Source organism: Melospiza melodia, chromosome 18, assembly GCF_035770615.1.
Source record: "Melospiza melodia melodia isolate bMelMel2 chromosome 18, bMelMel2.pri, whole genome shotgun sequence".
Taxonomy (NCBI): Eukaryota; Metazoa; Chordata; class Aves; order Passeriformes; family Passerellidae; genus Melospiza; species Melospiza melodia.
In genome coordinates, this window is record NC_086211.1 from 6,576,421 (window position 1) to 6,591,175 (window position 14,755).

General features: G+C 42.3%; 1 protein-coding gene across 1 annotated transcript; it reads left to right on the top strand.

The window, feature by feature from the left end:
* The first annotated feature begins 183 nt into the window (after positions 1-183).
* TMEM130 (transmembrane protein 130) lies at positions 184-10,525 on the top strand. Its single transcript, XM_063171847.1, has 8 exons — positions 184-325; positions 2,754-3,044; positions 4,823-4,991; positions 5,394-5,563; positions 6,214-6,298; positions 7,939-8,141; positions 9,110-9,222; positions 9,949-10,525. The coding sequence occupies exons 1-8, from the start codon at positions 256-258 to the stop codon at positions 10,123-10,125; spliced, it is 1,278 nt and encodes a 425-aa protein (XP_063027917.1). The 5' UTR covers positions 184-255; the 3' UTR covers positions 10,126-10,525.
* The last annotated feature ends 4,230 nt before the right edge of the window (positions 10,526-14,755 follow it).

The window sequence follows — 14,755 nt, forward strand, 5'->3', positions numbered from 1 at the left end:
CCCTTCCCGAACGCTCGGCGATGTCCCCACTCTCCCGGCAGATGGGAGGCATTTGTGGTTTTTATTGACTATTTGTTTAAACCGCCGGCGGCTCTGCATCCCGGCGGCGCTGCGATCCCTCGGTAGCTGCCCCCGGGAGAGGCGGGCCGGGCGCTGCCGCGGGGGAGCGCACCGGGGGCGCGGACACGGAGCCGCAGTGCCCGGAGCCGCTCCCGCTTCCCGAGCCGGCCCAGTCCCGTCTCCGCGGCCCCCAGCATGCGGTGGCTGCTCTGCGCGCTGCTGCTGCTGCGGCTGCAGCTCGGCCACAGCCGCTCCCCGGCCGCAGGTAAGGGAGCGCCGGTCTGCGCTGGCATCGCCGCCGCGGAGAGGGCGCGGGGTGCGGGATGCTGGGGCGAGGGCTCAGACCTCATCACGGGTGGGGGTGATTCCCTGCCCGAGCCCGATGGATGTGACAAGGGATGGAAGCGGCTCTGGGCACGCTCCCGCCACCCCAGACTTTATTCTTGGTGCCTGCAGTGGAGGTGGGGCATCCCGGGAGGCTGGGGCTCTGCCTTGCACTTCTGACCCAAAAGCTGCACTTCTGCTTCCCCCGCTGACCCCGCGCCGCAGGTCACAGGGCACCTGGGCAGCTGCTGTCCCTCGCTGTGGCACTCACAGAGCTCCATTCTGCAGGAGAAATCCCTGAATTGCATGGAGTGTTTTGCTGTGCCGGTCGCTCCCTGGGTGACCTTGGGTTAGCCGCTGAACCTCCAGCTGCTGCAGCTGTTGGGCTGGTGTGGCCCTGATTTGTAAAGCACCGAGATAACCTCCAAGGAGAAGTGCTAGATAAGCATGAGGTAGTCGGCTATTTTTTCCCTGAATTCTGCTGAAACTAAGTGGAACATAGCCTGAATCTTCTAGAGACATGAAACCTCCCTCTGACAGATTTCACCAAATCACAAGCATTTCTCTTTTGACTCAGAAAACTGAACTCAGGGCCATTTCTTGTGCTGTGAAATGGGAACAGTGGAGTTCTTTCTCAGGCAGTAGTGTTACAGTTCATTTCTCACAGTTCTTCTGCCTCCAGAATTGTTCAGCACCTGTGATCTGTAAAATAAAATGCAGGCACAAATACCATCTCTTTCATTTCATCCCAAGCTGATGGGTGCAGAAAAGCCAGCACAGGAGTTAGCTAGCCCCAGTGTTCCCCTCATGTTGGGGCTATGGATGAGTGAGAAGTGCAGCTTCTAAAGGTCAGAGATTCAGGTCATGGTAGCAGTCTGGTGGCTGCTGAAAGAGGAGATAAGGAAAGGCACCTGCCTTAGAGCCCCCAGCTCTGCTGCTCTGCCCAGCACTGCTGATGAGAGAGAGCCAGGCAGAGCTCTCATACAGGGAAGGGAAGGGAACATGCTCCATGTTGGAGGCAAGCAACCAGAGCCTGCTCCCAGCTCTGTCCCAATTCACAGCTATTTTGCATTTCCTTTTGTTTTGGGGCTTGGGGGTTGATTTCGTTGTTTAACACATGCACATTTCTTTAATGCTTCTGCACTGCTATTTTTTGGGGAAAAATCTAATGTATTATTTCCACAAAAGTCAACGCTGTCTATTGCAGTAGTTGCAAGATCTGAAGTAAGTAATTTGAGCAAACATGGCAGAGAAGATAATGGTGAGTCATTCAGAGCAGCAGAGCTGGCTCACTATCACAGGTCCTGCACCTCTCATGCCTTGGTGTCTCATAGAATCATAGCACGGTTTGCATTGGAAGAGACCTTTAAAGGTCATCAAGTTTAATGCCCTGCTATGAGCAGACATCTTCAGCTAGATCAGGTAGCTCAGAGCCCAGTCCAATCTGACCTTGAATGTTTATAGTGGGCAACCCGTGCCAGTGTTTCACCACCCTCATTGTGAAACATCACCTCCCTCAACCTGTTGGCTGCTTTTTATGCAGCCTCATATCTTGGGTGCACATTGTTGGCTCAAGTCCACATTTTCATCCACCAGTACCCCCAAGTCCTTCTTTATCCCTTCATCCCCCAGCCTGTACTGAACACCAGGGGTTACCCCAATCCAGAGGCAGCACCTTGCACTCAGCCTGCTTCAGCCCCATGAGGTTCCCATGGGCTCACTTTTTCAGCTTGTCCAGGTCCCTCTGGACAGCAACTGATCTGCCACTACAGCATGGTACATCTTTCATTTGGCTTAGGACTTCTGGTCCTTCCCTGGAAAAGGAAATTTAAGGTGTATCATAGCACAGAAAATGCTTTTTACTGAGTTTTTTGTTTACTTATGAGGAAAGTTAGATAAACTTTTCAACAGAGCTGGCAAAGGAATCTAGTGAATGAAATCTCACCTGAGTTTGAAAAATTACATCTTTAGGGCAGAGATTAGAGCTGAGCCTCTTCCAGTAGCTGGAAGTCCAGTGATCATGTTAGATCATTAGTGACAATGAACCTATAGCACCCAGCTCTGGGTATAAAACCTCATCAAAGCTTTTAGATGTTCTAGACTGAAGCTGTTTTCTACTATGAACATTTCTAGAACCCAGTCTGACATGTTGTTTACTGCTATTTATTTGAACTCACATACATATGCAACAGTTTCTGTTGCAAATATTTAAACTGTAAAAAATTATGGTGGTGAATTCTTTGCTGGGATAACTGTCATTGTGAGTTATGTAACTAGAGCTGACTAGTTCAAATGTATAAATAAATTAATTAAATTTAAAATGCCATACAACAAGGTTTGGTTTACCCATTTTCTTCTGCTTTCCACAGAGTTGTATAGCCTGGAAATAACCAACAATGGCCCCATCACAACGGGAGCTCAAGCTACTGTTCAGGCCAGGCTAAGAATGAAGAACGAAAATGTCACATCAAACTGGTATCACTTTAACTGGGTCTATGCTCCTCTGATTCTGATAGAGAAATCTGAGCAGCAGTTAATTTCCATAATTAATGTGACTGGTGAATTCCCTGGCACTTTCCCTGTGTCTGTCTGGGTGACTCACAAACACTGTTGGTTGTGTCGGCCGATTGCAAGAAACGTCACCGTGCTCCAGATTACAGGTAAATGGGTAAATGGTTCTATAACCTGTTCCTCTCCAGGAGCTCAGGATATGTGCCCTTGGCTTTACAACCTGTTCCTCTCCAGGAGCTCAGGATATGTGCCCTTGCAGCATCAGGGAGCAAGCCAGTGTAAATGGCTTCTGACAACAGATTTGATTTGCAGCCCTGGGCTGAAGGTGGGTTGGGGGGCATGGTGCAATCAGTACCATGACAGCCAGGCTCTAGTTTCTCTACACCCAGGAGGAAAGTGTCACCCTGGTTTTTTAAGATTTTTTTAAGCTTTCTGATGTTGACGTTCTTGTAGCAAACTTTCTCACACACTTTTTGTAAATAATTCATTGTTTTGCATTTTTTTATGGAGGAAGAGAAAGTTGATGGACTGTTAGTCTGTTTAGTGCTATTGGAGAGGTGGCACTGTCACCCTCCAATCTACTGTCACTCTTGGAAAACTATAAATGTTAGACTTAGAAAATAAACGTCTGTTTTTCTTCACTTTGAGAACAGCAGTGTGAGCTTGTGTTCTTTCGTGTCCTATAGCAACAGGAAAGTGTGGTGCTGCCCATGTTTTCCTACCTCTGTCATTTAGAGAAACTGAACTGGAAATCAGATGCTTCAGCAGCTGCAGTTCACATATCAGCATGGGTCAGAAATGTCCAAACTCCTAGAACAATGCTTCTTCTGCTGCCTTCCAGCATTTCTAGGCCTAAAGTTAGGATGACCATCAGCAGTGCCAATCTGCTGCTTTTCCCTGTTGCATGACACAGCAAATCTCAGGCCATCAGCACAGCAGAGCATTACATTTTCACTTAAAGCTCTGTCCAAGTGTATTGAAATTAGATCTGAAATCATGGCTGCATTTCTAAATGTTGCTAAGTGCAACTTCAGTTTTTTGGGAATATTCATAACTATAAAGTTATAGTAACTATAATATGCTATAAATAACTATAACTATAAATATGCTTTTTTATTTACAAATTAACTACTGGTGTGCTATGGTTAACCAAATCTCTGATAGGGATTGACAAATTATTTGCAAAAAGCCTGTTAAGCAGATTTAATGAATTGTTAACAGGATAAGAGTCTGTTACTGGTAATCAATAGCCCATTAATTTTATAATGAGCTGGTGTCTCATCCTATCTCATTGTTTCATAGGTTAGAGAGGATTTTTTTAGATCAGTCCTTACCAGTCGTTGTCCAACAAAGAACCTCTCATAGATAAAAACATTGCCCCCTTCCTGTATTCACAACATATAGCACATCTGTTATTCACAATATTCAAATCTTAATTTCTGTAAAAATAGCTGAAACTAAGGGGGAAAAGAAGCTACATTTAAAACCCCCACAAAACAAACAAACACCACCATCCCAGACATGATGAATACGTGTACTGGCCTGACTCTGAATCTAGATGCTTGCTATTAATAGCAGTTTTTTAAAATATATAGTAAAAGTTTATATTGAGCTCAATCAGTCTAGGATTATTTCTCTTAGTTCTACTGGATGTTCTATCATAACCCATTGTATAACCCTCAATAAATATTTTCATTTCACTGCCTCATTCACACGCATGACAACACTGAGTAATAGATATAAAATACATTTAACCACTTGGACTGGGACACAGCAAGACTTACCCAGTACATGTGAAAGAATGTTTTGACACACAGAGCATGCTGTGGAAGCATGCTGTCATTCTTCTGTCATACATGCTGTCATACATGCTGTCATTCTTCTGTCACATATGTTGTCATTCTTCTTTCCCCTTTTTATTCTGCAGAATTTATCACAGGGAACCTCAGCATAGCCCAGATAGAGGACAGCAGAGTTACCACACATGGTTCTAGCTCCTCCACGGACACAGTGACCCGGATTTCTTTCTCTCTTCATGACCCAAGTCATTACTTCAAGTCAGCATCATTTGTCTACAACTGGGATTTTGGAGATGGGTAGGTTACTTTGTTTGCTTTAATGAGTATTCAAAATGGCTCTGATTCAGATGTTCATCTAGAGAAAAATCCCAATAAAATCACTTAGCTAATAGTCTGCCTGCTATAAATATTGTTTTCATAATTTAATGACTATTCAATTTTGTTAATTTTTTTAGCATTATCTTTAGTTCCTTTAATTAAAAATGCAGAGATTCCCTCTGAATCTTGTACTAATTGTAGTTCCATAGGTAATAGCACAGACATAAATCCTCGTTTATATGGATATAAAGTAGAATTAGAATCACAGCCACTAGAACATTGTCAGTAAAGAAAACATATTTAAAATATGTTTAAACCAGAAATATTCAAGCACTTGGTAAAAGGCAGTTTTGATTCTAAATCTTTTCCTGTTGCACACAGGGTTTACCAGATTACCAAGGAACCCTTTGTCTACTGCAACTGCTCCTCCATGGGGAACCGCACGGTGCACCTGAAGGTCGTGGCTGAATGGGAGCAGGTTGGGAGCATCATTCACGAGAGAGAAATGGTGCAGAAAACTGGGGATTTTACCACAGCTCTGGAGCTCTTGGGTAATTATGAAGCATTCTGCACCTCCAATGCAGAACAAGCTGTGTAATACAGATACAATCTAGTATGTACAGATACAATCTAGCTTTGGCATGGTAACACAAATTCAACATTGTTTCATGTGCAAGGACTGGTCAACATCATTCGGTGAAGTGTTTCCACTGCAGAATTGACTACTTGCTCTTCTAGGGCAGAAAATTTGGTGGAAACAGATAAAATCTTCAGTTTTGATTTTACTGTCTTTTGTAAAAGTCTTACATACAATTCAAACAACAAAGTATTTATGGTAATTTACGGTGGATTTGTTTGTTCAATTTACACCAGCTATCCCTAAACAATAAAGCAGTTAAATCAAGCATTAGGAAAGTCTCATTGATTTGATCAGCCTCAGGAGTAAAGAAACACAGAATTAAAAATGAAAAGAATTAATAGAGTTGATTATACATATAAAAAGGAATCAGGCAAAAAGTCAGGAAACTTACAACATCTCTAGTGGTAGGTTTCCTTTAGGGCTGTGAGAGAAACAGTATTATTTGTGCGCCTGATGAAGCTCCAATCTGCAAGTCTGTGGAAATAAACCCTCAGTGGGAAACCAGTGAGACTCAGATTTACATGTGGATTGTGACATCCTTGGCTTTCCATTTCTTCTCAGATGCTGTTAAAAGTATTGACATAGTGGGGTCCAGAGAGACACACGTAATGGAAAACTTGAATTTATCTCTTCATATCAATGGCACGTAAGTACCAAACACAACTTCTTTCCTCCTTAAAATTGTCTCTTTAAGTGTTTTTCCCCAGTGTTTCCTCAAAATAGTGAGTTGAACCCCACATAACAATTATTAAAAAACAAAACAAAAATCACCTCCTTCTTCCCAAAAATACTGTTGAATATTGCATTTTCCTGACTTGAAATGCCACAAGCTCTAAAAGCCTGAAAGACCCTGCATCTTTACAGAAAAGTGGAATCCTCCTATGTAAAGCAAATACTACTTTTTTTTAAATTTTTGCAATGGGGATGTTAAAAGGCAAGTAGCCAGAGAAATAATGGGGGAAAATACATCTGAAAACTTGTTTCTGAACTTTTCTCCTTCACCAACTTCCCTGTTATTAAATTGAAACATATTCCAAGTCCTGTTGCATAGCAACAAATCTCGAGTATCATAGGGGATTAATAGGCCTGGGGAGTGATTCTGGCAAAGTTCAGATTGCCACAAGGTGAATGAGACATAGAAGCCCCACGCAGCAAGGCTCATAATAAAATATGAGGGTTGTGAGCACCTCAATCCCAGCACAAGCTCTCTCAAGTTGCAGCATTAGAGCACATTGGAGTTTGGGAGTGAGCAGCACCCCAACAGTCGTTTACCACACAATCCCAACAGACAAAGCAGCACAGTTTGCAATCAGAAAGTGAAAGGCATGTTGGGAATGGGAACTAGAGATGGCATCCCAGTAAAGGTGAACAGCCAAAAACTGTGACAGGCAAACCTGAGATCACTAAGAGCAGACTTGGTGACCTCCTAGTCACAGGACTGGGGCTGATGCAAGAGGAGTTTAAGATGGAGATGCAGTGACAAAGAGATGGGTTATAAAAAACAAAGCTAGAAAATTAGCTAAACACACAAACCTGATGCTTTTTTTGGCAAAGAATGTTGTAATGAGATAAGAAACAAAAAACTAGGGTAAAGGGTAAAAAAAATAGGGTAAAGAAAATCTCTGTCTGTTGTCAGAACCAAAGTCTACAGTGCATAAGGTGACTTCAAGCAGAATCAGTTGAAACAGGGATCTGGAAAGGTAAATAAAAGGCTTCAATTAGATGTGGTGAGAAGCTACATGGCCATGAAGTGCACTAAATTGCTTGAGAGCAAATAAAAACTCTTTTGTTATTGTAAGGGAATGCTGTGATCCTTGAAATTTACTTACATTTTCCAGCTATTAGTCCTTTGTGCAGAGCTCATCTTCTTTCCAGTTTCATGTGCAGGGTGTTTTAATTAAAACAGTCTTGGGTGTGCTTCAGTGGTACAGACAGTGATCTCTGTGTGAGAAGGACAAAGAAAAAACTACCTTCCCCTTGGAAATGCAGGAAAAAAGATTCCTTTGATGTTTATTGAAGAAGGACTATGGAGTTTTCTACACACAGTGGCCTACTGATGACCCTTGCAGGTATTCAGCTGAAAGACCTGCCTTTATAGAAGCATCAAAAGAACTTTTTCATTTGGCATATGCTATAAGCCAAACAGTGCAGTTGATTATTTCTTTGTCTGTATTTAAATTAACTTCATTAGTTTCAAAATTATTCTGCTATTTTAACCAAGCTCTTTGCTAAAATTTTTTGCAGAGTTTTCACCTTTATTTTGCATTTTTGCTCTTGTCGTTTCAGCCCACCACTAGCATTATGCTGGCTTATAAAATCCGAGTGCATTCCACTTGAAGGTGACAAATGCCATCTGGTGGAGATCAGTGGCTCCTGCTACAACCTCAGCCACACTTTCAGGGACGCGGGGCAGTATTGCCTCAGTGTCAGGGTGGAGAACGGCGTGACAATGCTGCAGACGTACCACGGGATCAAAGTGCAGCCAGCAGGTGAGGGACAGGGAGTCTGAGCAGCACGGAGAGTCCCAAACAGGTTAGGGACAAGCGTGGATTAACCAGCCTGCAGATGAGGTTTCAGGAATGTGGTGTAGATCCCTAAAAGGAGAGGAAAAGAAAGGGAAATGAGAATTTATAATGTGCCTGCTGTAATTGCTCCGAGCTTCTTGTGTTCTGCTGAACTCTCAGTCCCAAGAGTCTTGAAGCTACTAAGTACACTGGGAAGGCTGTATTACTTAAATGAAATATTTTTCAGTTTAAATAGTCCAGCTTTTGTAATTAGAGAGGATAACTAGGAAAATGTGTCTGTAACACTGTCTTAATTAAACAGTCTCAATTCTTATTGCTTAGTTTAGTTATGGAATTTTCAGGGTAGATTTTTCTAGGCCTCCATCTCATTACAAGTCTCTGTTCCTCCTGCCAGTGACCCCAGCTGGCTCCCCCATGCGTGATCATACATGCCCCTCCTGGGTCCCTGAACCACCTGGGAGAGGGGATAGGTGGCCAGGTGAAGGGGATGGGGCACAGCCAGGCTGTGACAGAGTGCTCACACGCTGTCACTGTGAGCCAGCTGTGTACAGACAGGGCAGCTCACTGCAGAAGGCACTGGTGAGCACGCAGGGCTGAATCCTCTGTGCTGGAGCTCCTGGCTGCTGTGGAGGTGAGAGTCCTTCCCATCCTCTTGGGGTACCACAAGCACCCTGGGGAGTCAGGGGCTAACATGAAACTGGATGGAGAAGTGCAAAAGAGGGCATAAAGGGAAAAACCCTTACAAACTCCTCTCTCACTCCTGAGATTTCAGAAAAATCTAAAGTGATCAGGGCTGAAAAGTTCATTCCTTCTTACACACATTCATTTTTTCTAAAAATACTCCTACAATTTCTTCATTGTTTCCTTCTCACCGTTGCCTTTTTCTGGGGTATTGTGTCCCTCCAGAAATGTGTCCTTGTGCTTTTTCCTAGGAATCCACCCAGCTTTTTTTGTCCTGCTCTGCACTGCTCTGGTTTTAGCGATGCTGGTACTGGTGCTGTACACAACTTTTCGAAGTCACAAACAACAAAAAGATCTCGTGGAGGTATTCAGTTACTCTTACCTTGAGCTGGGATAGTAATTAGGCAGCTCTCAGCCATGAAAGGTATCTGATATGAAAGGTTCTTTAATCCCCAGACAAACAGAGCAGGAGGGAGAATTTCCCTGGTAATTGTGATCTGTTCCACAAAAAAAAATCCCAGCAGTGTAGGCAAATGAAGAAACAGCCATCCTTCTGGCTTGGTGCAGACAACTCTAAATTGCCAGAATAATAATGGGCAGTTTTTTTAATATTCCCAAGCAGATGCTTGCATTGAAGTATCCATTCCAGAGGATCTGCCTCAGAATAGTAACATGAAAGAAAACAAGCAGACAGTACAAGAGGATACAGGATAATAAAAAAGGAGGGGTATGTTAACTACCCCTTGTATGTGGCCTTCATCTCCCCAGCTCCCTGCCATCTCTAATATACTTTCACTTGCTACAAAAGGTGTTTGCAATAAGCATAAGTTCTTAAATCAAAAGCAGCTTTCATGGTACTTTGGAAGTACCTAATACCCTTTACACTGTGCCACAATATAAATGATATACCTCTAGAGACACTGTCTATAAGCCATGTGCACAGCAGGTATAAATCAGAAGTCTATTTGAAGTTAGTGACTGAGTGAAAATGGTTGAGGACCAAGTGCCATTTGCAGCCCAATGTGCTCTTCCTGGACCTGAGCCAGTGGGAACTGAACTAAAAGTTATCTTTTTGATTTTCCTTTCCCAGGTAGCTGACTTTGACTTCTCTCCACTGGCTGATGAACACCGGTCTAATCATTCCAAGTCAGGATGTGGCCCAGTATGTTGCAGATCATGTTTTCTTCTACCATCAAAAGAAGCTGCCTGGGAGAGTCATGAACTTCTACATTCACTTTACAAGCCAGCCAAAATGTACACACTGTGATGAACACAATTGCACTTTGGTTGCACTAACTGTCTAACTTTCTCACTTAGGCTAAGCCAAAAGCCTGGTGCTGCATGAATGGTTTGGTTTTGTCAATGCAATGAGGTTCACCACTTTAAGTCCAGCACTTGAGTACTTCATTTTCTGAACTTAAAAAGAACAAGAAACACAGTAAAAGCAGCTTTGTATTTTTAACTTATACGGGTGTGTACATTTACGGCTGTAAATGCAGCATTTTATTCTTATGAAAGATTGTTTTATGTGCAGGTTTGCTAAATTCACTACCTCTTGTAATTTCTCTGTTCCTTCTGTTCTCTGTTCCAAAGAAGGAAATGCCTAAGACAAACATACCTCCTTTCCTATGTACAACAACATTACTGGAAATGGAAGTCACCCAAAATACTGTTGAATGTGTATTTCTTCTATCAAGGAACTGATGTGTCCATGTTGAAAACAGAGGAGGTGTTTCCAATGAACCAGACTACCTAATTATGTTGTCCTTTTTACTGTCTGAAAGGACTCCTTTTTAAGCTAATGGGCTTCTGTCAGACTGCAGTGGTAGTGGCATACTCACCTGCTAGCAGTATTTTGGTCCTGCATAAACCTCCACATGTCCACCCCTTTCTAAAATAGAATACCACTCTAAGCTGTATAAGTAGCTGATTTTTTTTAGGCTATTCATGCTTCTTTTACACCTCATATTGCTCCCTAATTAGCCATCAAAGCTCCTCTTCCAAAAAAAATACAACAACAAGTAGCTCAAAGCTGTTCAGCAAAACATATTTAATTGAAATTCTTAATGAATGTTCAAGGCTGTATAAACTCCATGCCTGCTCCAGACTATGATCTACTATCAGCTTCCTGCTCAGCCAGGCTTTACCACTGACATTTCAGAGTACCCTGGAGGCTTTTAAACAGAAGTGCCTTTGTGTCCATTTCTTTTTTTAAATGTGACACACCCTCACCACCTCTTTTTAAAGCATATGAGTATTGTGGGCTTAAGGTTTTTCATAGTATCTCAAATGATGAGAAGATAATTGTCTGAATGTGAGGGGATTTACCATGAAGTTTCTGGGGTAGTCATCTCACATGTTCAATTTCTATGCTTCCTCAGAGAAGCCCAGAGCTTCAGTTCTTCTGTGAAAGAAATGACATGACCCTTAATTAACTTGATACATTTAAAATAAAATAGGATCATGTAAGATAACAAATCCTAGAAACCCAAGTTTTTGTCCAAAGGTCCCTTCCAAAGCAGAACTTCTTTCAGCTTTTCTTCCTGAGAAATGGTATTTCTAAGCAAGCTTGATTGAGAGTGGTGTTCTTTGTATTCTTTCTCAGTGCTCTGGTATCAAACTCTTATCTTCAGCCATATTCAGTTACTGCTAAGAATGTGCCTCTCTTTAGCAAAGAAGCTACTGTGCCTGAGAGCTACAGGTGAATTGTTTATTGCTGAGATCCCAGCCCTGTGAGCCACTGCCAAAGGCACTGACTTGTTCTGGGATGTCAGTGTAGTTTGTAAATGGCTGCATGGTCCTTGGGCAGTGGAAAGAAGAGATTTCTGATATGCAAAATGCAGCTCAGAGTGAGAGTCCTGAGACTGCACCGGGGTTTCTGCAATCAGAATTTAGGTTGGGCTTCTTTTATTACATTTGTGAAAGAGGTGTGGCCCTGGCTGTTGTAACACACTCAAAGACAACCCATTGACACATTAATGGAGGTGCAAAAAGCCCTTTCTTCTCCATATTGTACTGCTAGCAAAGACAATATCTGTGAGAGCAGACTCGGTTATAGATACATGAAACTGCAACCCTTTGGGTTTGAAACAGGTAATTTGAAAGGAATATGCTTGCTCCCCTTTTGAATTAATACCCAGGTGATCCAAAGAGTGTCATGGGGAGTTAGGCCATGGACTTTGCTCCTTTGGGTTTTTGCATTTGTGTTCTCCTCCATATGTCCAAGCCAAGATACCACTGATCATGCCAAACCTGGCAAAGTAGGCATCAACCTCCATCAAAAAAGTGGGACATGGAGTTAGAGATACAAAAGACAGGCCTAAGAAAATCCCCAATTTCCTATTGAGAAAAACAGAGGAAATGTCCTTCAGAAGAACATTGGCTTTTACTCTCTGCCTAGAGTAAAGAAAGGATGGCAAATGAACAAATTATTCAGGAGGGTAAAAAGATAAAGTGCTGCAAAGTAGAAAGTCAACACTATCAAATACTGGAAGATACTTCTTCAAGGGGAGAAAAGGATAGAGGTTAGAAAGAAAGACATCTCTGGGAAAAAATAAGCAGTGGAGAAAGTACACTTAAAAGGGTATGTCAAGAAGCAAATTAACCAAGAAAATTTAAACAGCCTTAGCAAATTGAAATATAAGTATGAGAAATATTCACACAAATATGTTCTTGAATCCAATATGAAACCACTTCCTGCACAAAAGACTAATCTGTGGGGTTGATAAATGCATCTGAAATTGAAGACAAAAGGTAATTGAGCAGTTCAGGATATAGCAATGAGATTAGTGGGACGTAGCAAGGATCAGAAGGAGGATTAATTTTGTTAACCTTAGAAATCAATGACCTGGAAAAGGAATGTTCAGCACAAGGATCAAACTCACTGACTCAAAACAAGAGTCCAGTGAGTGCAAAGCCAAAGAGCCATTAAATTCAGGTGATAAGCAAGAGTGTGGGCAGATAAAAAATGTATGCAATGAGAACTTTTTACAAGGAAATGCATTTGAGCACAGAAAGGTTCTAGAAATGCACAGTAGAAAAATACACAGCAAAGCAAAAGAACTTCTGCTACTCTGTAATTTGTCATATAAACAATGGTGTTGGTTTGTGCAGTAATTGTGAGGACAAATCAGGCTTTTATCTTAAAAGCAGAGCATAAGGCTCTGTGGCTGAATGGGTCAAGGCTGAATTTTGTCTTTCCTCTGGAAAGGAGATTACACAGCCCAAGCTGAGACCATAATTTGAAGACACAAGGCCTCTGTAGCGTTTGCTGGGTGCTGTAGGAACAGAAGTTTTCTCAGCAAAAGGAAGGTGAAGAACTTCATATTCAAATGTTCAGCTTTATTATTAGATAATCAGCCAACACTTCACCTTGATTTTTGTGCCAGTTTCCATGGAAACTGAAATGCCATCCTGCAGCTGTCACAAAATTGCTCGGATCCTGCAGATCTCAGCTTTGACAGCACACCGTGCACTACAAATGTGGATTTTTTAATTGCACCCACAAAAGTGGGGAGCACAAGTTTCAGAAACTTCTTTCAGAGCTGGGTATACTCATCACCATCATGTGTAATTCCTACAGCAGTGTGCACAAAGAGAGCAGTGACAGCAGATCATGGAATCATGAAATCATAGAATGGCCTGGGTTGGAAGGGACCTTAAAGTTCATTTTGTTCCACACCCTGCCATGGTTGCACTAGACCAGGTTGCCACGAGTCCCATCCAAACTGGCCTTGAGCATTTCCAGGGATGGGGAATCCACAACTCTGGGTCTGTGTCAGGGCCTCAACACCCTCACAGTAAACAGTGGTGTCTAAATTAAACCTCCTCTCTGTCAGTTTGAAGCCATTCTGCCTTATCCTGTCACTACATGTTCTTGTAAAAAGTCTCTCTCCACCTTTCTTGTCATCTCCCTTCAGGCAGGGGAATCAGGTCAGCCCAAAGCCTTCCCTTTTCTGGGCTGAACAATCCCAGTTCTCTCAGCCTTCCCTCACAGCAGGTTTGCTCCATTCCTCTGATCACCGTGGTGATCTCTGGACTCATCCAACAGCTCCAGGTCCTTCCTCTGCAGGTGGGGTCTCACCTGAGGGCTGCAGAATCCCCTGCCTCTGTCTGGGGTTTTGTAAAATACTGCAGTTGTACAAGTGTCCCAGCTACAGGAGCAAACCACACTAGAGCACTAGAGAAAAGAGCAGCCCAGCCAAATAATTTTCTAAAGCATTTACTCACAGCAGTCTTGGGAGGCAGAGAAGTGATATTATCACTGCTCACAGGAGGCAGAAGGGAGCCGTGCAGAGATATGGAGCTTGCTCGAGCACAGGCGGCTCCAAACACCTGCATAAAATTCAAGATTAAAAAGATTACAACCATCTACCAAATCCTTGATCTTCTGTTGGAAACTATATAACTTTTCTAATTTTTAATTAATGGCTTTAATTAATTTAAATTAATTGGCTTTCTTTAATCATAACCAGTGTATTAACTATAAGCAATGTGTTAAATCACTTTTAGCCAAAATTTAGCATGAGCAGGTATCGGGGGAATACAGCTTGGGAAAATTACAGAAACTTAAAGTTTTGCTAAGCTAACTTTGATATGCTTCAATGAGCAAGGCCTGGGAGAGAGGGATGTATTGCTGAAATTGGATACAAGAAGTGAAGAATTTATGGACTACAAAGATGTTTTCAAGAACCAGAAGGTAGAGAAGAAGATAACAAAGACTCAGTATATTTGTGTAGGAAAATCCCTGCTGGAGGAAAAAAGATACTAAAAAGACTAAAAATATTAATTAGCAGGATCAGTGAGAAATCCATAACCAAGAGAGGGCAGAATGCTAATTAAAGAACTAATTGTGTGATTTGGAATCAGTGAACATTAATCCCTTTGTTTGCTAAAAA